This window comes from Stegodyphus dumicola, chromosome X2, assembly GCF_044657685.1.
Source record: "Stegodyphus dumicola isolate Sdum_Otavi_A_Nest chromosome X2, ASM4465768v1".
NCBI lineage: Eukaryota > Metazoa > Arthropoda > Arachnida > Araneae > Eresidae > Stegodyphus > Stegodyphus dumicola.
Genome location: NC_140781.1, coordinates 147,847,732 through 147,874,652, shown reverse-complemented (window position 1 = coordinate 147,874,652; position 26,921 = coordinate 147,847,732). Strand labels below are relative to the sequence as shown.

At 32.3% G+C, this 26,921-nt stretch overlaps 1 protein-coding gene across 2 annotated transcripts in view; it reads left to right on the top strand.

Annotated features, from left to right (window-relative positions):
- krz (beta-arrestin protein kurtz) overlaps positions 1-26,921 on the top strand; it is a 121,654-nt gene that overhangs the window by 78,990 nt on the left and 15,743 nt on the right. For both annotated transcript variants that reach the window (XM_085809071.1, XM_085809072.1), the window contains exons 7-11: positions 4,305-4,440; positions 10,239-10,396; positions 10,756-10,899; positions 24,748-24,834; positions 26,605-26,754. In XM_085809071.1, coding sequence (XP_085665197.1) covers positions 4,305-4,440; positions 10,239-10,396; positions 10,756-10,899; positions 24,748-24,834; positions 26,605-26,754 — 675 coding nt within the window. The remainder of the gene's footprint in view (positions 1-4,304; positions 4,441-10,238; positions 10,397-10,755; positions 10,900-24,747; positions 24,835-26,604; positions 26,755-26,921) is intronic.

Genomic DNA, 26,921 nt, shown 5'->3' with positions numbered 1-26,921 from the left:
ACGTTATAATGAAATTAAATTTTTGATTATAAATATATTAAAACTGCTTCATTCATTCAGTCAAGCTATGAAATATGCCCTTAAAAATACCACAGTTTCCAACATGACCACCTTTAACTCTTGATTGTAGTCCCATGGCTTTGATTTTAAGATATTAAAGAAGGTAAATTTTCAGACTAAAAGCATTTTCACAATGTGACACATTTTTGTTAAAATAAAGGTTTATAAATTTATACAGGGTTGCCACGCTACCTGGAAAACCGGGAGAACCGGAAAAAGTCAGGGAATTCGAAAATTGACCAAAAAATTCAGGGAAAAGTCAGGAAATTTAAGTATTTTTGTCAAAATCTGGAAAAGTCAGGGAATTTCATACAATGATCCCGCCAAAAAAAGCGATTTTTGCGCCGAAGTCAGAAGAGATAACTTTTTTGGCGAATTGTGTATCATGTGAGTGTCATTCGGGCAGCTGGCATAGAGCCAATTTTCACAGCTCCAATTTGATTGTCTTTTAGAAAGGCAAAGCAAGTTTTCCGCAACCTTTGGTTTCCAGTATTCTCGGTAATCGCATGTGCAGTGCATGAACTAAAGAAAGTACTTGTTCTCGTATAAAACAAAATGGGTTTAATCCTAGTATACGGTACCATGGAGGTTAGAATCAAAGAATATGTATTGTAAAGAAGGAAAACCTCTCTGCAACAGACGTGGCTCCGTTCCATCATAGAGGGAAACAGCTGTGCATGCGTGATATATCTGTCGCCAAAGCTCGAAACCGGTGTCGAAGTTCGAAGGCCATGTTACCAAAAGTTCATAAAATGAATATCGTTTAAAATTTATTTAACCACTTACGCTAAAAAAACGTGCCACACACGTCGAGATGCTTTTGTCTCAAAGCGCGAGCGACGTGAACACTACGTCGATAAGCATTTATCGCAAAAATGAAAATAACGTGGTGCACACGCCGCCTAACAACGAGATTGTTTATTTCTCGAGTTACAGCTCTGGATTGCACTCGCAGGTGCGGAGCGGCGTAAATGAGATACTTTACCTATTGTTATATTGTAGTGCACGGCACCGTAACCGTGAAGTTTAGTCTTAGCGCAAGTGGTTAAACTCTAAAGGAAAAGAAAATATTTTTTGGCGCAAGTAAATTAATTCATGGATTAGTTATTTTCAGGAAAAAAAAAAAAAAAAACTACGAAAATTCGTTTTTAAAATTATTGCAAAAAATCCAAGAAGAAACGTCCTTTGATAAAACGTTTCTTCTTGGATTTTTCGCAATAATTTAAAAACGGATTTTCGTAGTTTTCTTTTTTCTCAAAGAACGTTTCTTCTTAACACGTGTTTCTCAATTTCCTGTACACAACGCGGAGAGGGAAATTCTGGCCGCCAGGTTCCCTCGCCAAATCCCTTGGCAAATTTTCCCTCCGCATTCTAGCGGCGTAATAGCATTTTACTTGTATGGAACCTTTTCTTCTTTACATAGGTGTTCTTTGGTTAGAATAATCTCCATGTATGGTACAATGGGATTTGGCGACATGATGATGCGCAGTAAACGGGTCTTTTTGGTCTTGGCAACAATTTTCAAAATCATGCCAAGGCCGTATACTAGAATTTTACCGCAAAATCTTTTTAAACCTTTTTTTTTTTTTTCTTTTTAATAAATACCTTGCCATTTTGCAGTAAAATAAAAAAATAGTAATCAGTCATCTAGGCTAACCATGTAATATAACTTTATTCGCTAAAATATCGTTAATTATTCTAATTCAATTTTTAAGTAATTATCTTTATTTTTATGTTATTCGTATAATTTAATGTTGCTTCTTCCCTCTAAATTTATTTATTATTAGTAAATAATATTTCCAAATTTCAGGAAATTTTCTCTGGCATAATCCTGAAATTAATTCTAGCAGTATGATGACATACCATCACGAAATTTAATGCACATATTTTTTCCTTATGTATGCTGCGAAATAAATATAAAATACATCAATTTATTAAAATAGATTTCTTTCTTTTGTTTAGCTGCAGAATGTCTGCAAAAAAAAGCCTTATTTTATTCCAGATTGTGAAGATTCTAATCTCAATCTTCAGTGGAGAAAACAACAACTATTATAATTATATTTGTGTTTTCAAGTGTTAAGGTGCCTTTTAAGAACATACATCACACAAATTAAATTTACTTAAAATCTAACCTATTTAGCATTGCGTTGTGATTTATAAGGACCAATTAGCCTTGTCTTGAACTGGTGATGATCATGAGTAATAATTAAATAAAACATGCATTTGTTATCCAATGTATATATCTTAAATTTTATTAAGTTTCTTAAGTGGAAAAGTAAACAAAATTATCAAACAAAGTATACCAAGAATAATTAAGAATAAATGTCCTCTGGGAATTATTGAATAATTAAGTGAATTTGCTACACAATAGAAGTAATACCATAATTAATTTACCTCTTAGCACAGCCAACGTACATTATGCGGATAGACTGGAATTTTCTTGAAACACACCTGGAAAACCTGGAAAAGTCAGGGAATTTCATTCTCGTGTTTGAGTGGCAACCCTGTTTATAGTTGCCCTCTATGAAGAAAATTTTAGTTAGTTGTTTCTCATCCTACACACTTATTTTAATATAACATTTATTTTAATATAATCCTCAAAACATCCTACGATAAATTGGAGAATCTGTACAGTTGTGCTTGAAATTTTATCAAAATAGTATCACATACCACTTACACCCAAGCTGAGACTATTGATTTTAAGGATCTTTTAAAATTGAATTTCACAAGAAAAAAACATTTTGAATTATAACACTTCTATTAATGGAAAAGTACGCATTTCATTGAAATTGTTTAACTTATTAAGAGGTGTTTTTCAAAATTTGCATTATAATTCTAATATGTAGGATTGTAAATATTTCATAATTTATGCACACAATCCCTCAAAATTTTAGTTCAAGGTATTTTTTTTTTTTTTTTTTTTTTTAATCATCTGAGGAAGTCTTTTTATTTTGGGGAGGAAGGGAGGGACTAAATCAGTATTAAAAAAAATTCTCATTGAATGCCTTTATGCTTGAAGAATAAATAAAAATATTCATACACCCTTATTAAAGAATGCAGTCTTTTTAGCTGTCTAGTTATGCTGTTGTATTAATTCCTTTATGAGATTAGTTATGACTTGGTATATATGTATTATACGTAATTTTTTTTTTTTCTTTAATGGTTTGGAAAAGATGTTTCCACAATCATATTGCAACTGAACATAAATGTAAGTCATTCTTTTAATGCCTGATGCATCTTTTATATTTTTAATTGCATTGGTTTGCTCAACAGGAGTGTAAAAAAGACTAATTGCATTGGAATCTGTTTGTCAGGTTAATTTGATGTGATTAAGAATTTTAAAAGATTATAGAGATTGGTGCATAAAGATGCAAGATGTACATAAACTTTTAGTGGATTGATTAAAGCTAAAAGAAATACAAAAGTTTCAGAAATAAAGTTTCCTCTATCTTGGACAATTAATTTCTACAAGAGTGAGAAAATTCGTAATCTGGCTGAACCACCAAATTCAACCACTTAAAATTTCAAAATTGTGTTGCAGACAGATCTTTAAAATGGACATATAAAAAAATATTCACTTCTGTGATTTTTGTCTATGCTTATCTACATCAGTAGCTTGTTATGTATGATTTTGACACACATCTATGTCAAAAAGGTTTTGCTAATGAAAGCATTGAGAAATGTGTTATCTTTTCCATGCACTGATAGGTTTGTCAGATATTGTAACCTTCATCACTAAAAATTGAGTCTCTGGTCCATGCCCTTCTAATTTACTTTTTTTTGTGTGTGATACTGCTTAACAGAAAGCTTTGAAGAGAATGACAGTTGTCAGCACTTTTCAGTACACTGCCTTGCTTCTATTATATAAGCAGCTTGATATACATTGTCCCCTTTTACTCTTTTATGTGACTCACATTTTTTTGTATGTAAAATTATATATGTAAGCTTTTAAAAAATGATTACAAAATATCTATATAAACTTAAGTTGTGGGTAAAATAATAAGCATATTCAAGTGGCCAAGGTGAATAACCAGTTATGTTCTTATATTTAAGGCAGTTGTGCAAATGCAATGTTACAGAATAATTTTATTCTAAAAATTTATTGCACCTTTCCATGTGAAGCTGTATGGCAAACATTGAATTTTGCATATTGTTTCCAAAATCATTCTTTATGACATTTGAGAAATGAAATCCTTTGTCAGTATCCATCATGTGATTAATTACCTGCATATTCTGAATTTCAGGAATTCTGTACGTTTGGCTATTAGGAAAATTATGTATGCACCAAGCCGTCAAGGTGAGCAGCCTAGTGTTGAAGTGAGCAAAGACTTCATGATGAGTCCAAATAAATTGCATTTAGAAGCATCACTTGATAAAGAGGTGTGTAGTTTGTATTCAGGTTTTACAGCTAATTAATTTGTTTTTCAATTTATATTCGAAAGTAGTTTATGTATGCTTGTTGAAGAGTACATTTTAAAGATGTAGTACTTGTAGAAAAATTTATTTTAAGCATTTTATGCTGATTATGCACTTGGTGTGTAGAAATTTTGTGATCATCATAAATTATTTAAAATTGCTATTTATTACTCTTTTGGTTAGGTAAGATTGACTAGAAGATAACAAAGTTAAATGTAAATTCTTTTGCATTAGACTATCTTAAAATTGCAAGATAAGCAGCATAAGTTTTCCTATTAGAATGTCTTTTTACAGCACTCACTCCAACTTATAGTAGAGAAGTGGCTCTTTTTTCCTGCATTATAATTGTTTGATTTTGTTTTCAAGTAATTTTTAATCAATCTTGGACAATGACTTTGATATTTCTTCCTGTAATTTAAAATTTTTAATACACTTATGAAATGTTGTTGCTGATATAGATGTTGCAAATATGAAATTTTTTGCAAATTATTTATTTTATTATTCAATCTGTTATAAATATTGAGAACATTAGCATTATAATTTTGGATATCATCACATAATCTGCAGTTATAAAATTATTGCATTTTTAATGCAATTATAAAATGATATTGCACCTATTTTTAGACAGCTGTTGTAAATATGAAATTATTTGCAGATTTCGTAAATTATTTGGGTAATTTTGTGGGCAAGAACTGCTATTTTCTAATTTTTTTTAAAATCCTTGAAAACCATTAATAGCTGAAAGAGTATAGATTTTTTTTAATTTTTTTTTTTTACATGGAGTTGAATCAAGTTATTTAATTGTTCCTATGATTAGTAATCTGCACTTTATTTCTGTTTGATGAATAAATCAACAGTAGTTAGGCATGCAGTTGTGTTAGTTTTCTTTCCGTTTGTTTTAAAATTGTATGGTTTATGAATATCAGGTGCTAATGTTTCTGCCTTGGAGATTCATTTCTATTTTGTAGCATCAATTGTTTCAGGAAATTTTCTTTTTCTATGCTTCATCCGATTGCAAGGTACAGTATTCTCCTGATTGACCAGAGTAATATTGGGGGTTATGTCCATCGTTAACCCAAGATCACAGTTAACTGACACCAGGTTAAAAAAAAAGAGCATTGAACCTATATAATTGCTAGTAAATACTATTAACTTGTATTTTTAAGCAGTTTAATGTGGAAAATAAGCTCATTTGGTTTTAGAAACTAAATCAGCTTTGAAAACAAGATGAACACACTTAACAGAAAAATAATATATTTTTTAGTATTAGAGAACAGAAGCTTATTAGCTGTATACTTAGTTTATTTTTGTGATTCATCAGTTTATTTTTAATGAAGAATATAACAATTTTTATATATTCCAGATTATGTGCATTAAGTACTGTTATGGATAAAAATTTCTAAATACTATAACATCATCTGCTATCACTTATTTCATGCAATTTCATCTCCTTCTTGCATTGCCTTTCGAAATTTGATTTTACTCTCATAGCTTGTGACAGAAATTTTTCTATCATTCTTCAATAAACAGACTTAACCCCTTTTTTTAAGACAGGCCTGAAATGATTAGAGATTGATGCTGATGCCTAATTTCAAATAGTTAAGATTTTAATTTTGGTTAAATGGTGAATATTGCATGTAATATATATTCTGTCCACTTCATGTTCTTGCAAAGGCAAGGCCTATCCATTTCATTCAATAAACCTTTTTGAAACTTTTGCAAGAAAAGAAGCAATCATATAGTGGCAGAATAAAGTTGATTTTATTTTATAAATTGTAAATATGTTACTAACAAAAAGCTTTCAGAGTAAGTTATGGGTGTGCAATTTTGAATCATCTACTTGGTTAGTATTATAATTAACTTAAACGTTTTCGAAGTTTTGTTTGGGGGGTTTAATCAAAAAGGAATTATTTCACAGTTTTTGCAGTGCTTGGTTCTTGAAGCGATGTATTTAACCCTTTCACGTGGACTTTTTGATTTATAAAAATATTTACTTTTTTGAATTAAAAAAAGGATAGCATAAATATTGAAGAACAGTGCTTTTATTTTTTTGGATTTTGCATTTTCAAAAAATTCATATGGGGCATAAATGTCCGTTTAGATTTTAACAGTGGGTCATACTATTTGACAGTGGGTCTGCCAACAGGCATAAAAGATGCAAATGATTATGCACAATAAGCAAACCTATATATGATAAACTGAAAAGCAATCTAAATACAAAGCAATAGTATACTGAATGCAAGTAACTTTTTTTTTTTCTTCCTTAATTTTTTGACATCTATGGCATCTTTGACTGGTGAGTGATCATCAACATTTTGCAAAGACATCACAAACTTAGTTGGTCTGCTATACAGTCTTCACTGTTTCATGGTAGCATGTCTGCCCTAGTTAATAAGTTGTTCTTCCAGTGGAGCAATAGTAGCAGCAGAACTTGTTTAGGTGAATCTCTTGAAGTAATATCCAGGCATTCACTACTGAAGTAAGCAAAAACTTGTAAAATATCTTTTCCCACCATTTATTGGATTTTCTATGTATATCATACAGACCTAGTAACGAATCTGTAAGATCAAACCCTCACATATATTTGTTGTAAAATAAGGCTGATTCTGGACTAGTTACATAGGTTTTAGATCTATCTGTATTTTACCCTAACATTCATTAGTTTTAGATCCTTCTTTATTTTTTCTTTCATTTCAGTTTCTGAGTTGTGGCAGTTGTTTACTATAACTCTTTTGTATCCTTCCATTTCACCACTAATAAACCTGTATTACTACAATTCATTTGTAGGTCACCTCAAGCACAAAGTTTCTTAGAAAAGGTTGGTAAGTATTTTCTATTCGTGGTGCAAGTATCCACTGCAGTGTACTGAATATTGTTCATTAGGTTCACAGAAGTAAAGAACCTATCAAAACATAACAAAACATTTGGACTCTGAATACTTTGGCTGCATAAATATTCAGGTTATAAACTTAACCTGTTAGCCCGTCGCATATTTGCCAAATTTTTATGCCTCTCTTGATTGGTTTTAGAGGTAAATATTGTTTCATAGTGGATCTTGCTTTGACTTTTATCTTGGATTCGTCAATTGAATGATACAAACTATCTGACCGACCGCCCTTGCAGAAATATTTTTCAGATAAACTATTACTTCATCCAAGAAGTATGTTTTGCTGTGTTGTTGAAGTGTAATTTTGAAAGAAGTACCAGAAATCTGTCCCTTGAAGCTGTTGACTTTATCCTTTGTTTCCCATTGATTTACTTGTGGACCAGTACAACTGCATATTAGATACATGACAGTAACTCATTACAAGAAAAATTCCAAGAACAATCATGACATCAGAAGTATCTGTCGGTTCAATAGGTTTGGCACACTTCTGTTCCTGCAGTATTGTTAGGTGTTCATTCGTGCATTGACATATAAAAATGATCCAAATTTCTTGGAAACATTTTTAGAAATACATCCAATGTGGACAAGAACGGTCTAACAAATTAGTGGAATTGTTGAACCGTTACCAGTTGGTATTTGTGCGGAACAAATTTGCTATTTGACGAAGGCTGCCATATAATTTGGAGTACTGTTTGTGTCATATTAGGTGTTATGCCATCATTGGCTACATTTCCATCTGATTTTCAATGTCATCAACTTCTGGTTCAGTATTTTCTTGATCACTACTTGAGCTTTCCAGATTCTCCTGAAGAGAGATGCTTTCATCCATGCTGGATTCTGAAATCATCTCTGCGGTGGAAGAAGCATATTCCAAACCACTATCTTAAAATGGATCCGTATCATCTTCAGACTCATCCCCCAAACGATCAGCAAGCTGTTTGTTGTAGTTCTCTTGTCGTCTAGCTTTCTCTTTCTGGAAATATATATGTATGTACATATGCATATTTTTCAGCATACAAACAACAAAAACCGAGTGGGATACCTTAAACCCCAATGAGAATTCGACAGAGACGTATATCTCCATGTTAAAGTTTACAGCAAAAAAGGGAATAAAAATATCTTAACAAAACCATAATTAGGAATAATTGCTATACTTTTCCATTTCAAAATAATCCACACTTTTAGCCACCGATTTAGAGTAAAAAAACCATCAAAAATAATAAACAGACTTGTACGTGTAGATTGGGACACGTTCACTTTGTTGCTTAGTATTTGAGTGGGACACAGACTTGTGCATTTGTAATAGAGACTCTTTCCTCTCAAGTGTTTCTATTTTGTTTTAGGGCATATATAACCTATTAGATGCGAAAGGGTTAAAGTGTTTAGTTTTGTACAAAAATGAGGTTAAGACTAACTTCTTATCATTTCAATTGCATTGGTGAATCTTGATCTAAATCATAAAATTAAAGCCATTATTGAAAGTAAACAGTTTTTACTGATTGAAAAGTATTATAGTTATATGAAATGTTTTGCTTTTCATTTTTATCTTTTGAATTAATACAAAGGTATAAATGTATGTTGTACATATGAAGATTTTCTACTTTAACTATATAGCCTTGTTGTATTTTATAATTTATTTAGGGAATTATACTGCTTTTGTTTTAAAGCATCTTTTATTACTTTTTATGTTACAAAAATAGCTACATTTGTTATATTTTATTGACTGGATATTCATATGTGTTACTAATCCTTCAAGTGGCATAACAGCTTTTATCTTTTTTCCACTTTGTGTACATTACATGATTATTTAAAATATTTTTGCCTCATTTATTTTAAAAATTTAGTGTTCATGCTCATGAATTGAACCATCTGAAAACAAACCTTAAAATAAATCATTTTGCAAATCAGAGTAATAGGTGGTATGTAAATGCAGCATTTTACAAATGGTTAAAACATATTAAGAATTCCTGTAGCTGTTCATTGTCTCCCAGACGTTAAATTGTTATCACAATAAATAATATGATTAAAGCAGAAATTGGTAGTTTCTTGCAGATTTAGGTGCAAGTATATGGTTAGTTTTTTAAAGTATAATTCCTTAACAGGCATTTTGAAAGAGAATGTAAAAAACATTCATTTAGGCTCTTAATAAGAATGTTTCATGTTGTTGAACAAAGAAAAAGGTGCGGTATTATGAACGAATAAAGTAATAATTTATGATAAGGCTAATTCTGTAGTTGGAAGGATTTGATTAGCTGTAGTATGAAATGAAACAATTAGACACTCTGCTAGAAACAAATTAATGAAGTTTTGAAGAATTCATATCAAAATTTATAAGTATTGAATTAGAAGTTTATCTGTATAGGCATTTAGAAGGAATGCATAATTTTTTCCTCCAAAAAAAATTAGTTATCTTTTTCAACTGTGTGTTTGTTCATCCTATACTCTGATTGCTTTTACTTTTAAATACTCAAACATTAAAGTTTTAATAGATCTTAAACTCTCTTGAATTAGTATTTATGAAGAGTGTATGTATCTATTGTGGTTTTAATTTTGATGGTTGTAAGACATCCATAGAAGGTAAAGTAAATGCATGTGTTTTAGGATTTCAATGCACAGTTGTGGGTAAAAGCAAGAGTAAAATTATCACATTGTATGTTTTCTATGTTAGTTTTCATGTTAATGTGTTGCATTTATTCTAGAGTTATATTTTTATTCCATGTAGTGAACTCTGAAATCCAAACCTCAGTAATTTTTAATCAGTATCCATATTAATCTGAATTGTAAAAGTTAGCTGATATTCATTAAAATTTCATTTGGAATTATGTGATTCTTTCAGTTTCTAGAATTATAATTTAGTTAGTATTTTGATTTTTAGTTATATCATCATGGTGAAGATATTGCTGTAAATGTGCATATAGCCAATAATTCAAATAGGACTGTGAAAAAAATTAAAGTCTCAGTGCGCCAGTTTGCAGATATATGTTTATTTTCTACAGCACAATATAAGTGTACAGTTGCTGAGATTGAAAGCGAGTAAGTTTCGCCTATTGCTTATGTTCTTTTTTAAAATTATTTAGTAATTGTCATTTACTCAAAAAATGTTTCATTCTAGTATGTTACTTGTAATTTCGAACTGGTAGATTGTTAGAACATTTGAAAATGCATTTTTTGATAGTTTCTTGAAAAATAAAATGGATAAATAAATTATTTACCTATTTTAAACATAAGTAAACTCAAAAGTAATACTGAAAGGCATTTGCTGGCTTTTCTGTTAATCTTTCTGAAATATAGTGAGGTGGCAGTAAAAAAAATCTTATGAAAATTTATTTTGTTTGGAAGAGTTAAAAAAAAGAACATAAAAATAATTCCTGCTATATCGATTATTCTTTCAGAGATGGTTGTCCTGTAGGACCTGGTTTCACACTTTCAAAAGTTTATTACCTGCGACCTTTACTAGCCAATAATAAAGATAAGCGTGGACTTGCGTTGGATGGGCAACTCAAACATGAGGACACAAATCTTGCCTCTTCAACTATGTATGTATGCAGTTTTGTAAATATATGTAATTGCTATTTTTAAACTATTTAAAAATGCATGTCTTTTTTTTTTCATGTGTTTAGGAAAAACTTCATGTATGTTGCAATTTACAGCATGTAAATTTATTATGAATGCTACTACTAATTATGCATGCAATTTTATGCAATTTTTCATGCAGCTTTCTCCATATGTAATGCAGAGTAATTCAACATGAATGAAACTGCATTTTTAATTTGGTGTAAAATTACTTTAAATGATAGAAAAACCACTTAGCTATCTGTGGGAAAGAGAAGCAATAAAGTTTTACTTAATCTCAAAGATTACAAATTGTGAATGTGCAGGCCACTTACTGTATGTCATGTGTAGAAAAGGAACTGAGTTTGCTATATACTTTGCAGTAGCTTTCTGTTAGTAATTTCAATGGCTGTCCGATTGTTTTGTTATAACCATGGGAAATTGTGAGATGAGCAGTGCACACACAGTTTTTATGTATACCTAGAATATCAGGGCATTGCAATAAACCCTTTCCAAATGCAATTTTGTGTATACATGTTATCTTAATTGTCTCCATTTAATTTGTCCTGCTCAAGAATTTTGATTGTACGTGATATCCTGCAGAGCATTGGCTGCATTGTGATAGTTCTCAATATGCTATCTAATGACTGATTTAAAAATTCATTTAATGAAGAAGTCAGACATCACTTAAAGCAACAAACCTGAGCTTTAAAATTCTGCTAATTCATCGTAATGTTCCAGAACGTGGCACTGATTTTACAGGTGTTCTGGAACTTGGTACTCACAACATTGCACCCAAATATAAAAGGTTTTATTCCTTTCACCGAACACCACTTTCTTAATCCAATTACTGGATCAAAGAATCATAAAAACCTTCAAAGCCTATTATGTCAGAAATGCTTACATTTATGCAAATAAAGCACTAGACAAACAACAACAACAACAACAACCCAAAAAAAAAAAAAAAAAAAAAAAAAAAAAAAAAAAAAACCCACACCACACCACTCTAATAGCATTTTGGAAACAATTCAGTAAAAGACAATGCATAGAAATGATTAAACTAGCATGGGAACAAGTAAATTCATCAACAAATAAATGTTTGCTACCATCAACACTGGCCATAATTTGTCAACTATTTTAAAGGATGTTGACCATAGATTGAATGTGAAGCCTAAGAAATTGTACAACTTGCGAAAGCAGTATGTGGCAAAGGATATGGAACTGGAAGAAATTAAAGAATCAGGCAAATATGATAATCATAACAAATAGAGAATTGGATGATCTTTAAACACCAGCCTAAAATGAAAGCAATGATAGTGAAGAAAATCAAGAGCCTTTAACATGCAAGAAGCTAAATGAATTGTTAAAAATCACAGGGACTGTTCGATTTTGTAATGGCCATTGACCCAAATAAAGAAAGACACTGTATGACAGTTGTTGAAAAAATTTGCATTTCTTACCGGAAAATGTTTATTGAGCTGTGTCAGACATTGTTCCAAGCAAAAATCACCAGCTATTTAAAAAAATGATTGTATTGTTTACCTACTTATTTATTAGGTAGTGATAGACTTCCTTTCAATTAAAAATTGATTCATTTTCTTCAAATTGCAGTAATATTTAAGTTTGCGTACATAATACCCGCTTTCTAAATCTGAACTATACCTAACCCCTTTTTTTTCATAGAAAGCTAACTTTGCAGAGTGGGATTTTCCATACATGCAATGTGTTGATGATGTAACACCCGCATTTGCAAAGAGGTTACTACATGTCAGTTAATCTTCAAAATTGTTTTCAAAATATTATTAGTTGCATCACTTCTAAACCAGCTAGAAGATGGATATTCATTTTAGATTTGCAGTAGAATTTAACAGATAGTAAAAATAATTAAATAGATAATTTTCATTACATCTCCTAGTGCAACTTTTGTTCTATCATAAACAACCTTTACAGCCAGTGTGCCTTAGATATTTAATTAGATAGTTTTCATTTCATCTCCTAATGCAATTTTTGTTCTATCATAAACAGGTTCTTTAAAGCCAGCATGCCTAATTGTTGAAATTAACCATGTAGCTAGCCTGCTGACAAACAGGCTAGCTGCATGGGTAATTTCATGGCTTTTCATATACAGTACAAAGTCCGTAATCCGGACTCGTTGAGACTTCAGTGATTCCGGATTAGGGTTTTTTCCGGATTATAGATGAATTTAAATCTGGTAAGATGGCATGCAGAAATTATAAAATTAAAAATATGAAACCATAAGAGCAATTATGATCTAAATGGTATCAGAATTTACAAAAAAAAAAAAAAAAAAGCTTAATATTTATTTGTTTACTTTATTAAACATTTCCTTCAATGTAAGTTGTTTAAGTTGCTTCATTTTTTGTGCTAATACTTTCTCTTTAATTCTATAAACAAACATAATTTCTTGTTCAGTTATAAAGTTCCACTGTTCAAGTCCTGTAACTGCTGTGTCGAGAATACCGACTAACTTGTCAATCGAAATACTTTTGTTTTCAATAACCTCTCTGTCATTTTCTTCACTATTGGAAGTGGTATTTACTGGATCTAGAACCATACTACAGATTTTGCCGTCTGTTAATTGATTGATGATTGGGCATTGTTCCCTTTTATTTTTATTTATTTATTTATTTATTTTGCTTATGTCATATGCAGTTCACTTTCCAATGTCATACTCCTTGCATAATTTTGAGACAGATATGCCTTTATTCATTTTTTGCAGCAATTGCACATTTTGTTTGATGGACATCGAAACATGTTTTCGCTTTGTAGATCCTTTGGCAGCTGAAGAATTGGAAACTCTTTTTGACATACTCGGAAGTTCAAGCTTAATTTTTATAAAATTGCTCTAACGGTCTGCAAAAAATAATAAGCCGGATCCAATTAGAAGACTAAGAAACAGCGCAATCTGCAGCATTAACTGAAATGCCTTAGAATCAGTTAAGATAATTTTAGGCTAGCTTATACTGTCCGTTATACATTAAACGTGGATGCGTAAAGCATACAAAAAAAAACTTTGTGGCTTTGAGGTCCGGATTATAGATCATTCCGGATAATTTTTATCATCATCTTAAGGTAGATGTATTTCGAAGTATACCTGCAAAAAATGAGAGCTTTTTATTCAAAATTTCCGAAGATATACATGACTTTATATATTGGTGCATTTTGAAATTTGTCATATTTGTTGAAAGAGATAATAACATGTAATGCAGTTTATGTACTTTGTTAAAATTATTTGAAAGTAGGAATGATGTGACTCCCCCCCACTCATGCACAATGTAAAAAAGGTAGAAATAGTGTGACTTTTTTCCCGTTGCTGAACAATAAAAGGGAAAGGAAAATAGGTTGCCATATATTAAGAAGTTCGCCAAGTGTTCTTGGGGCAGACTGAAAGAAATGCGGCAAGCTAAATTTTGAATTTCTCTGTAAATTTCACACCAAATTTTACAAAATTTAATATTAGGCATAATTTGAGTCTAGAAATGAAACATGGAAAAAAAAAATTGGTATGTTATTTCTGAAAAGACCCATTTTGTGTCAAAGAAAACCTATGTTAGAAGAATACTATGTACAGTACAAAGTCCGAAATCCAGACATGTCGGGACTTCGGCGATTCTGGATTTGGGATTTTTCAAGATAGTAGTAGATCATCAGTTTAAATCTAGTAAGATGGCATGTAGAAATTATAAAATTAAAAATATGAAATCACGATTAATGGAATTATGAAGTATTTATGATCTAAATAGGGTATCAAAATTTACAAAAAAAGCTTAATATTTATTTGTTTACCTTATTAAACATTTCTTTCATTTTGTAAGTTGTTTAAGTTGCTTCATTCTTTTGTGCTAATGCTTTCTGTTTAATTTTGTAGACAGACATAATCTCTTGTTTAGTTACATTGTTGAAGTCCTGTAACTGCCGTTTCGAGAATTTCGGCTAACTTGTCAATCGATTTTTTTTTCGTTTCCAGTAACTTCTCTGTCACTTTCTTCACTATCAGTATTTTCTGGATCTAAAACCATACTGCAGATTTTGCCATTCATTAATTGATTGAGAAGCACTGTCATTACAATGAAAAACTTCTTTTATATTATCTTCATTTATTACCGCTTTTCCACATTTCTTTACAAAATCCTTTAATTGTAAAATTTCACCTTTGTTTTGCGATATCAGAAAACCTTTAAAATGCGCAGCTATCATCATCAAATTTAGCTATCGTACGCTATACATATTGGGCTATGCATCATGAGCTTGGTTACTAACGACAAGTTGTCCTGGTCAATTTTATCTTGCTTCTGTTGTGCACTTGAATTGCATTAGTTTCGTAATTTATTATACTTATGTCTATTTCTTGCATATGCTTAAGGCTTATCAGAGTTCTGAATAAATAAATTCCCACCATATATGGTAAACCTTACTGAGGGCTGGTGCTCTAGATATATCACCGTCTGATGCAGTCTGTGTGGCTCCTAACTTCTGTGACCCAGATGCCACCTTACGAACCCTGGTGCTGGTTCTAGGTTTATGTGAATAACAAATCAGTCATCCGTTATTCAAATACCCCTAAATGTAATCTTTGGGTCTATAAGTATCATCAACAAAATCTATTTTTACCATATGGAAAAATTTTTGTTAAATTTTTCCTTGTCAGCATGTTTCAGTGCATTTAACTAAAATCTGTAATCATTGCCAAGCCTAATGTCAACATATAAGGTTACTATACTCCTTTGTTATTCAATTACTAACATAAAAAAATTGTTTAGGCATCGCTACATGAGTCATTATTCAAGTTGTCATGTGTTGATAAACATGAGGTGATGAAAGAAAAGTATAATAAATAATGATTCGCCAGGTTGGCGTCAGATCAACGATGTATCTGTGTAGAATGTTTCAGTTTGAGATGTGTGCCAAGCAGATATGCAGCAACGGAGCCAAATTACTGATTGTGCATATTTATGCTAAGATGATTGTTTCTTCAATAACAAGGTATTTTATTTAGTGTCGAAGTGAAATTAGGAATCTGGACTCTCCAGATGTTTTATTATGCATGGAAGGGGGAATCAAATGTGCATGCATAAAGCCTACCAGAAAAATTGGTGGAGTTGGTTTTGAGGTCCGGATTTTAGATCATTCCATATAATTTCGGTCCGGATTTTGTATTTTGTACTGAATAAATCTAATATATATCCTAAGTCGCGCTTTCGAGACATGAAAAACGTAATGTGAATTTCTTGAATCGGCCCAGTAAAATGGGAGATATAGAACTGTCACCCCCCCTTTTTTTGCGCAGTGTGCATATTTTTATACCATTTAAGAAAAATTGAAGATTGTATATTTTCGAACTTGCCTATCGGTCAGTATCCAGTCTGTCATCATCATAACAGATAAAGCCAGTTTTTCTATGCCTGGAAATACTGTGGTAACTTTCAGAAGTTTGACAGAATATGACAAAAGTGAACAAATTTGCATTCAGGCTTTGATTGCCCCAATATTTCCTGAATATGTGATTTAGCTATTGAATGGCCTACATTAAAGGTTCTAAATGTTATTGTAGTGTAAGTAGTTTGTACATATAGTTCACAACAGGAAGATCTGCAGCACAAATCCCAACTAAGGATGCAGTTTATTTTTCATTCTTCCTGCCGTGAAAATATGGTCTCTACTAAATGATCCTTTGAAGGCTGGTAATTTTGAGAACTTTATACAATAATCAACGTACCTACTAACCAGATATAATATATGCAAAATGTTGGTATATTCACCGATTTTCAAATATTGGACACTATTTTATTTATTAATAAATTGTATTGGGAATCAAAATTAAAATTTTTCAAAAGTTGATGGTAACTATTACAATTCATGTTCAGCATGTTCTGTGGTCTCTTTGCAGCTGATTATTAATATGCTGGTATTTTTAGCATCAAAGTTCATGGTTTCTTACATCAGGCTTCATAGTGACAAGGTTTCTTTTTTCCCAACAAATTATTAGTAACTTTTAAGAATAATCAAGCTACCTCATATTGCATCCATTGGAAGTGAACCAGACTAGTCTGTTTTTCTTGAATAAAGCATTTATTTTCTGATCTAAATCATCACTCAAAAGCTATGTGTGCTTTTCTGTAACTAAATGGATTACTGTACAATGGTAGTGGAACCTGGATTCAGATCCTTGCAAATGGAGTGATTGCTTGGGTGCTATTGTGATTCTCCTTCTATATTATATGTATATAAGCAGGTTTCCCTAAAAAAATTTTTCACAAAGCTTTCAGTCCTTTTCTTTCATGTGCTTTTTCTCAGTCAATAATGAACTAAAAGATATGCACCAAAAAGGGGGGGGCAAATTGCCACTCCAAATGTAGATATAATTTGCTTAAAATCAAATGTTTAGGAAAAGCATTCCATTACTGTTTTATAGCAAATCATCAAGAACCTTATTTTTATTTATTGCAGAATCTCATGAAAATTTATTTCGCATCAGATGCTCAGGAAAATATTGAATCCTTTGCTGTTGCCTTTCTTGCTTTAGATACTTCATAAAAATGTGAAAATTTATTAAAGGACAGGTGAATTTATTGGGCCAATTAATCTGTGTCTGTATTAAGTAAAAGAAATGTCAGCTGGCTGCAACAACTGTTGTTATCTTTGTGTGTCAAGCTCCGTTACTCCATGATGATTATCTTTAACATCATCAGCATCCTACCATCATACTTGTATATACACTATTTTTATAGTTTGCACGCACATGGAGTTATGTTCTGAACTATCATTCGTACCATGAATTTGTTCATAAAATTATATGCTATGCATATCTTATTGCAGTCTTCATAAGACAAGAGGTATGAATGCTGTCAAATAAACGATTAAAAATATTAAAACAAATAAATAATGCATTATAAATAAAAAATAATTAGGAATTACTTGATGTATATAGTATGTACCTTTTCTTCGAGGCATGTATGGAGGGGTGATGATGAAGCTTGTAGATCTTTACATGCTTTGGGGAGAATCAACATCTGGCTCACCCTTGGAAGACTTATTGACAAGTAAAAGAGACATTTGTGATAAGGAGGCTGTTTAAGAGTTGGAAGGAGTTTGCATGTTAAATGGGCAAGCAGCACCGATTTTTGAACTGTCTTGAGTGAATAAGTGTCTAAACTCTCTGAACACATTTTGTTTCCATTTTTCATAAATACACTCTTTTGAAAAAAAAATTGAAGCAGCAAGAAGGACTTTTGCGATCGTGACGAAATTTGGTATGCAAAAACATCTTGATCAAATTTGCAAATGATCAAATTTCAAGGCAAATGAACAGATATTGTGATCATAGTGCGCATTTCTAGTGTGCAATTTGTAAAGCATAAAACCAGTAACAGAGTGGGAAAATTTATCTTTTTTTGTTGCTTCCATTGTAATTCCATAAAGAAGCAACTAAAGATGCAATTTGATAACACCGAAGACCTTACAGACAACTAAACAACTTTGAATATGGTCGCATTTAGGGTTGTGTGAAACTGGCTGGTCATACCGAGAAATAGGCCGCCACCTGCAGTGTACAGACACTGCTGTGCAAATATATTGGCAGCAATGATAGCTACAAGGAAACTGCCGACGAAATGAAGGCTCTGGAAAGCCAAGGAGCACAAATGCGAGGCAAGATAGGATGTTTGTTCGCCAGGCCTGAGCTGTCCCAACGGTATCATTGTCAACTATTCAACGCATTACAGCCACGTCTATACCTCCCGTGGTACCATCCACCATCTCACGGTGCTTGTCTGAGGTGGGGTTATGCTCACAGTGGCCTTTAAGACGTTTGCCTTTGACCCCACAACATCGGTAGAGTCATCTGGAGTGGTGTCACAGCCGATCTTCATGGCTGCCATCAGACTGGCATCAAATAGTGTACAGCGATGAATCACGCTTCACTCTTGAAGGAGATGACGTCTGTGTCTGCAGAAGACGGGGCCAGCAGTCCCAATCAGCCCTTGTTTTACAAAGGCACACAGTCATTACCCATGGTATGATGGTGTGGGGCGCTATTTCTTATGACAGCAGGTCATCTTTAGTCATCTTTCGTACATCTTTACTAGCTCAATGATATGTTGATACCATCCTGCAGCAGGTTGCATTACCCCCAACAAGATAATGCCAGGCCACAGCCACATATCACTCACATATCTCTGGACTGTCTCCGTGGGATTGGTACTCTTCCTTGGCCAGCAAGGTCACCAGACCTTTCACCAATCGAGCATGTCTGGGACATGGTAGGCTGCCAGATTTGGGCACCACAAAATATCACTGATCTGGAGCGACAACTCATGAATGCCTGGAAGAATGTGTCGCAAAATGACTTAGAAACCTCTACCACTCCTTGCCTCGACAAATTCAAGCATGCATTGCTGCCAGGGGTGGTTCGACCAACTACTAATTTGAACACTCAGTGGGTGATTGTGAGCTGTGAACAGGTACCATGACCTCATTTCATTATCTGTGTATGAGTTATACACATATTCAATTTCATCCAAAACAACCACATCCTTCATGGTGCTTCGATTTTTTTGCAAAAGTGTGTATAATGATAGCACTGTATAGCATTGGTCACTGCAGATGCAAACCTTTTAGTGAGGTTTTCTTCAGACTTGGAAAACACTAATCTCATTGACTTTGTGTCAAAATTTTTAACTGTGGCATACCTTTTCACCTCTTCTCTCTGTTGCTTTTCAAGATGCATCACATCTTGGTTACTCAGTTCTTCTTTTTCCATGTGAATCGAACAGTTCTTTGAAATTTTCTTCCTGCAAGTTTAAATTAAGTTGCCTACTGATATCGAGGAGACAAGGACTTTTTTCCCTTTCATTCTTGATTAAATCCAAGTTATTTATGAACAAGCTAGGGGCACATGTTTTTCTAGACTCTATATTTACATCTCCTCATGGTGGATGTTCTGAACACAATTATAAATATTGCAGTTCTTCCAAGAGTGCTGTAAAAGGACATTAGGTTTTTCTCCAATGTCTTTTAAGTGACTGGGAGTACATACGGCATGCATAATATTTTTTTTAAATTGTCAATAATGCAATAATAATAATAATTTTTTAAATAATAATAATAATAATTTTTTTTAAATTGTCCATTAGCTGTATTGTAGTAAATATAGCTAATGTACCACAGTGTTATTGAAAAAACACAGCTTTAACGAACACAGGTGTAACATCAGGATGGAAATCATCTAACTGTTGTAGATGGCCAGGTGCATTATATATAATCACGAGAATCTTGAAGGGAATTCCTTTCTTCTGACAGTACATTTTCCACCTCTGGGATGATGTGGCAAATGAACAAGTCCTCAAAAATAGCTAGCATCACCCAAGCTTTCCAATTACTCATTCATGTAACAGGAAGGGAACTTTTATTTATGTTTTTCAGTGCCCTAGGGTTAGCAATGCAGGGCTAATGAGGGCTTCATGTTGAAAGTCTCCAGCAGCATTATCTTCCAGCAAGAGTATGTTTATCCTTTGCTGCTGTGCCCACCAATGGTTGAGTGGTAAAGTAACAGAATACTAGTAGTTCGGCCTAGGTTTAATTCCAGAACAGGCTGGCTGCATGGGTATTTTCATGGTTTTCAACATGTGTAACATGGATGTGAGCCACTTTTCCTTAGATTGTCTTTCATGGAGGCATCCCTTCCTGTAGGCACATAGCCCTCATGTGCCATAATTATACGCACCCAAAACCTCTGCTGTTTTAAACTGAAGCCATGTTTTTCCCCCATCTTGACTGATGTAGATTTTTCTCTTGCAAAGAAGAGAAAATCTACATCAGTCAGTCATCTCTCTTTCTTTTCCTATCTTGTAGACAAATCCTATCTTGTAGACGAAGAAGACCTATCTTGTCCACATTAATTATTTGCTGTGCAGTACAGATACCAGCATCAATAATTTAGTGTTTTTTTTTTTTTTTTTTTTTTTTTTTTTTTTTTTTTTTTTAATTTTTCATTGGCAGTCATATCAGCACTTCCTCTCCAATTATTGCAACTTGATGACAACGAGCATTTTTAAAAAATTTATTAGACCCAGGGTCTCGACCTCAAATTAGTGCAGGGCAAATGCATTCTCTGAAAGCAGCTAAGAGGGCAATTTGGGGGGGAGAAGCAAAGTGAAACTTTACTTTTTAAGCAAAACAAATTTTATTGCTAAATTTAAAACTTTACTTATTAGGTATTTATCAAAACGTACATAAATAGCAATAACAATGATGCCAAGAAATTCCTATTTCTGACTGAAATCTAAAAGTTGGTATCCACAAGAACTTTCGTTTTGCTACACTTTGCAATTCAAAGGTATTAATTACTAGATATTAAATTTTTAACAAACATTTATTTCAGATATTTTTAACATGTTCAAATAGTGGGTATTTATCTTTTGAAAAGTGTGAAAAAAGTTAAAGAAAATCTGCATAAGATTTATATCACAGTGTAAATTAATTAGCTCCATCTGTAGATTTTTATGGTATTAAACACATTCATTTTTGATGGTTATGAAAATAAGTAAAATTCGATGTATATCTTTCTTCAAATTCTTGCCATAATAATGCTAATTAATTTGGGGGAAATGTATTCACTGGCTCTGTGTTTAGCCCCGTTCACAAGAGCAGATTCGACCGGTAGCGAAAACCGGTTCTTCCAACGTGTCCCATTCACATGGAACAAGCATTAACTGCAGCGCCGAATTGGAGGTAGAACTTGGTTCAATGTTCCTTACCTCTCGGGAGCAGGGCAAATGGGGAGATTTCCCGTACTATACTGCGAGGTTCACTTAATTTTAGTTACTGCTGGCTGGACTGTCAGCAAAATAATCGCGCTGATAGATGTCTGGGTATATGATAGCACCCCCCCAAAAAAAATTAGATAGAACTGTACAAGATACAGAAATTATAGACAAATGCAGACAAGGTTATCTGATGCTAGGTATTCCAGAAATGTTGTTCAAACTAAAACTAAAGACGAGTGCATATCGACATCAACGCGACAAGGGACTCGGTACCTTTTCAATGATTTTTTTTTAAAAAAATTAAGCATTTCCGTCTACTTTTTATGAATATTATTAAATGGTTTTGTGAAACAAAATGATTTTAAGCTGAAAAAAAGTTTATGCTAGTAATTTTTTTAATTTAAATTTTTGAAGAAAAATTTTACTATTAAAATGTCTTTCTTCTCCTACAATTTTCAATGTCTCCCCCCATTTTTTTTGATTATTTTTATTAGAGTGTCCTTAATCACTTCAAGGAATGATTTTGCAATTAATGAATTAGTTTCTGAGAAAAAAAATAAAAATACTCTTTTATCTAAAATCTTTAAAAAAAACAAATATATCAGTCACATTTTCATTTCAAATAATTTTTCTTTTCAGTATTTTGCAAAACCCATCCTTGTTTCAATAAAGTATATAATTTTAAATAAGCAGTAAAAATAATAAATAATTTAGTCTATACCTGTATATGTTTTAGGACTTTAAGTAAAAAGATTTATTGAAAAAAATGCAAAAGGTTTCTCAGTTTGCATTTGCAGTTTAAAGAATACAAACTGTCTATATAGATATTTAATCATTTCAAATCTTTAAAATTTTATTACTGAAAACGCAAGCAGAATTTTTCTTTACCTGTTTTTGTTTTGTAAAACACGTTCAAAACAATTTTAATACATTAATTAATTATAATATTGTTGCTTGCATATGGGTTTGTAATAGATTGATAATAGTTCGTAAATGATTGTCATTGCACTCAAATCCGATGATAGCTTAATTAAATTTATTTTATCAACAGAAACACTTCAAAGTTCTGGAATTTTCCACAGAAATACTCGTACAAGTGTTTAGAATATCACTAAGTATAATCAGTAGTTATGCTTCAATATAATAAGAACGTTAAACACATTGGAATGCAAAACGCATCTTAAGAGAAAGTGAACTCAGAAATATCTCTAATCTCACGCTGAATTAACAACTGGCAACAATAACAACTTATATAGTATAAATGTCATAAAAATAGTGTGGTATAATGAGATTATTACTTTGAAACCGATGTTTCGAATTGATGCCCAAGAAGAACCAATATTTCCCATTCTGCTTCATTGCATATCTTCCAAAAAAGTAAAAAAAAAAAATCATCCAGTTAATTTCCTTTATCATTTTTTTAAATGTGAAAACTTTGTTTTATAAGCTGTGAAAATGTCGGAAGTTTGTAACCAATATATTTTTAGATATGAAATTTTATAATTAATGGGCGTCAAAAAGTCTAAAAATATGAACGATTTTCAAAAATTCTCCCAAAATATTTTTAAAAAATTACGCTAAAAATTTCATTTAATTTTTTTTCCTCCACATTGTGTTATGGTGCAAACTATAATATTCTGAGATTCTCAGTTTATTTGTTAATATTTGGAAAAATTCGTTTTAACTTTATATTTGAAAAAATCTAATCCTCTAAAAATCAAAAGCATTACACCACATCCACAAGCAGTGTATGTACAAAGTTTGAGTTCTATATCTTATCCAAGCAGTTTAAAAATCCATGACCATCTTTTAACCATAGCGACAAGCTCCAAGAGTGAACTAAATAACAGCTTATAATAATAATAATTAAAAAGTATATATTTTTCAGGAACCATTATGAAAGTTCAGGTACCAAATGCGAAAGTACAGATTACAAAATTAACAACAGTAAACAACGTTAAAAATGTGTAAACAGTATTAGAAATCTGCCAATTCGGAGACGTGAGTATTCACAGAGGCTTAGGTGTAAAGGGAATGAAGACGGTGGTCTTCTGAATGGGTCCTAAAAACGAAACTCTTTCATGTCTCCTTTTTCTCCTCTTGCTAACGGCAGCTGTGCGAATTAGCATTGCATGTGAACTGGGCTTATTTGCTTCTCCAGCCTGTTGGCCACCAGTTAGAGACCACTGTATTAAATCAGCCATGACAGGCAGTGAAAGTTCCATCAGCCGAAGTTGAACTGTATTTTATTTTTATGTGTTCAAATACAGACTTCACATTTTCTTGAGAGAGCAAGACTGAGAGGCACACAGTTTTGAGTTTGGTGCTCTATTCACTCTAAAAAGTGTGTTTTCATCTCCTCATCACTATACTTCTTTTTGAACTAATAACTTTTGCTTTGCATCAGCACTGCACATTTGGCATGTTCAAGTACGGGATTTTTTGTTCTTAAGTGTGTTCTAATCATTTTAAGAATAGTTCCAATCATCAAAGGATTAATACTATTTGAAAGTGCAACATTGACCATTTTCTCCACCTTTTTTAAATCTCTTTGTTATAGCCACTTTTGTTTAAAATGAAAAATGGATTTTTGCACTCACACTATCAGCACTTAATTTTCATTCTTCACCAACCATTTTAAATATTATTAATTTTCAGATATTTTACGACAAAAACCAAATAAAGCGGGTCACGCTGTAGATTCATGACTGAGAAAGATGTTAAGAAAACTAGCTTCATACTTTTACTCCTTGCACAATATTGCAGTGTGCATCATGTAGCCTCGTTTATTGTCTGCACCATGCAGCCTCATTCGCTATCGTTATCCATCTTTTACAGAATCGGAAGTAAACAATTCTTTCAATCTGTAAGAGTTCATAAAGGTGGGGTGTTATTGTATGTATATAATGTTTAATATTTGTAAGTTATATATGTTTCATTCGTACATATTTCTTTAGAAATTTTCCTGCATTTAATTTTGGTTTTTGAAGTAGTTTATTGTAATTTGGGCATGAAATGCCATGGTTTTAATAAAGTACATTTTTATAGCATAACCGATCCAGCACAAAAGGAGAATCTTGGGATCATTGTCCAGTACAAAGTCAAAGTGAAGTTATGCCTTGGTCCACTCGGAGGGTAAGGAAGTTGTTTGCTGAATGTTGTTTCAACAGTTAACAGTTTTTAAGTACAATAGGATGAATCCTTCTGATTTCAAGATAGACATTAATAAATACATTTTTTTACAAAACAATATTTTAAAGAAGTTTAAAATTTAGGGAATAATTTGGTACAAAATATTGTCCACAGAGTAACATATATACTGAAATAATTTTATAGGTTTGTTTTAATCATTCATTCTGAGACTCTTAACAGATATGTAAAATATAATTTATTTTCCAAAAAATACAACATTCAGTTGTAACTCCATATGCAACTGAAAACTTCTTAATTTGCTAAGCTGTTAAGAAAAGTGAAAAGTATGCTCTTGGGAATTTCATTTCCTTGGTGGCATCAGACTGTGTTATTGTTTGCTATTCATAAAGGTATAGGATGTGTTGAGAATGTGTGGGTTTTCATTAACCCCTTCGCGCCGACTGGCACGTATACGTGCCAGCAACGAACACACTTATCTACCGGCCGACACACAGGCATGCCCAGAGCATTGTTGCATTCTCTACCGACTGTCACGTATTTGTGCCAGTACCTTGGAACGTTTTTCAAACTATAATTTCTGCCACAAGATGGCACTGTATGTCCAGGTTTCAGATACATGTGCATTAGACCTTCTACTTGAAATGAGAGAAGCATGACTCACATACACGTGTTTTTGATTATATAAACAAACGTGGAACTAAATGTTTCCGAATGGTGTGATTTATGACGTCTCTTTAAATCGCACTTTATTCGCACGTGGTAGTTGTTTATTGTAAGTAGAAGTTTTATATGCACTAAAGCGTTGAGCATTTTCGTTTACAGTTCAGTTTTTAGAAAATAATTAGATCTTGTTAGACGTGAATTCTTTCTGTTTTTACCGTTTCAATGTCGAAGCGTCGAAAATGTTTAACAGAGCATGAAATAGCAGAAATGATGCAAAATATTTCAGATATTGATTCTGAAATTCTGATATTCTGATATTGATTCTGAAAGATTAACTGAAAGACATTTTCCAAAACTTTGTTCAGAAGAGACTGATAAGAAAATGAGACGACGATGCTTCGTTTGTTCACATTCCCGGAAAAATCCTCCAAAATGGCAAATGAGTTATTTTGAGTTCAAGGAATGTAGCGTAGGACTGTGTGTAGATCCCTGTTTTAAAATTTTTCATACGAAAAGAGAATTTTAAGTAATATATTTAGCTTTCAGATTATAATGTTAAAAGTCATAAAATGGTGAGTAATTAAAATAAAATGTGTAAAATATGCATTTAAACAAGAAATAAGTTAATTAAAGTATATATATATAAATATCTATAAAGCATAAGCCGTTTAAATACTCTATAGAGCATTATTAAACAATGCGTTGATACTTCGGAAATTTCATGGATTTAGGCTTAGTAGCAAAAAAGCCCCCGGCCCTGGAGAGACGCTCGCGGAAGACACTGCCTGCCTCCGCGATAAGCGCACGTTTTCGCTACCCGGCTCGAAGGGGTTAATTCTCACCTGTTTGAGGGAATGCATTAGGGAGAATGCATCCTTTTTCCCATCCAAGGTGTATGAACATTCACTTTTAAAGACACCAGTTAATCCATACATTACATTGAAATGCAGATAAACTTTTAAAGACTTTCTGGAGGAAAAGGAAATTTTTTGGAAAAGTAGTGTTTTTGTATATAATTTTTATTCAAGAGCTATGCTACCTTTTTCTCAAAAGCATCCTTGCAATTTTTTTCCCAATTTCCTTTCATAGGGATTTAGTAGCAGAACTTCCATTTATTTTAATGCATCCAAAACCTGCGGATGATCCTCCACCACATGCCACACGAAGCACAAGTTCTGTTCCCAATGTACAGAGTGATGAAAATGTTGCAATAGACACTGACCTCATTCGTCTTGATACGTAAGTTCTATTCATGAAAGCATCTTAATTTGTATAAATCCTACGAGTGAATTTTGTAATTTGAAATAATAATTTGCAGGTATGTATGTTTTGTTTTTGATTTGTATTAATCAGATAAATTATATAAGTATTTAATAGTTATTATGCTTATGTTTGTTATGCATTTT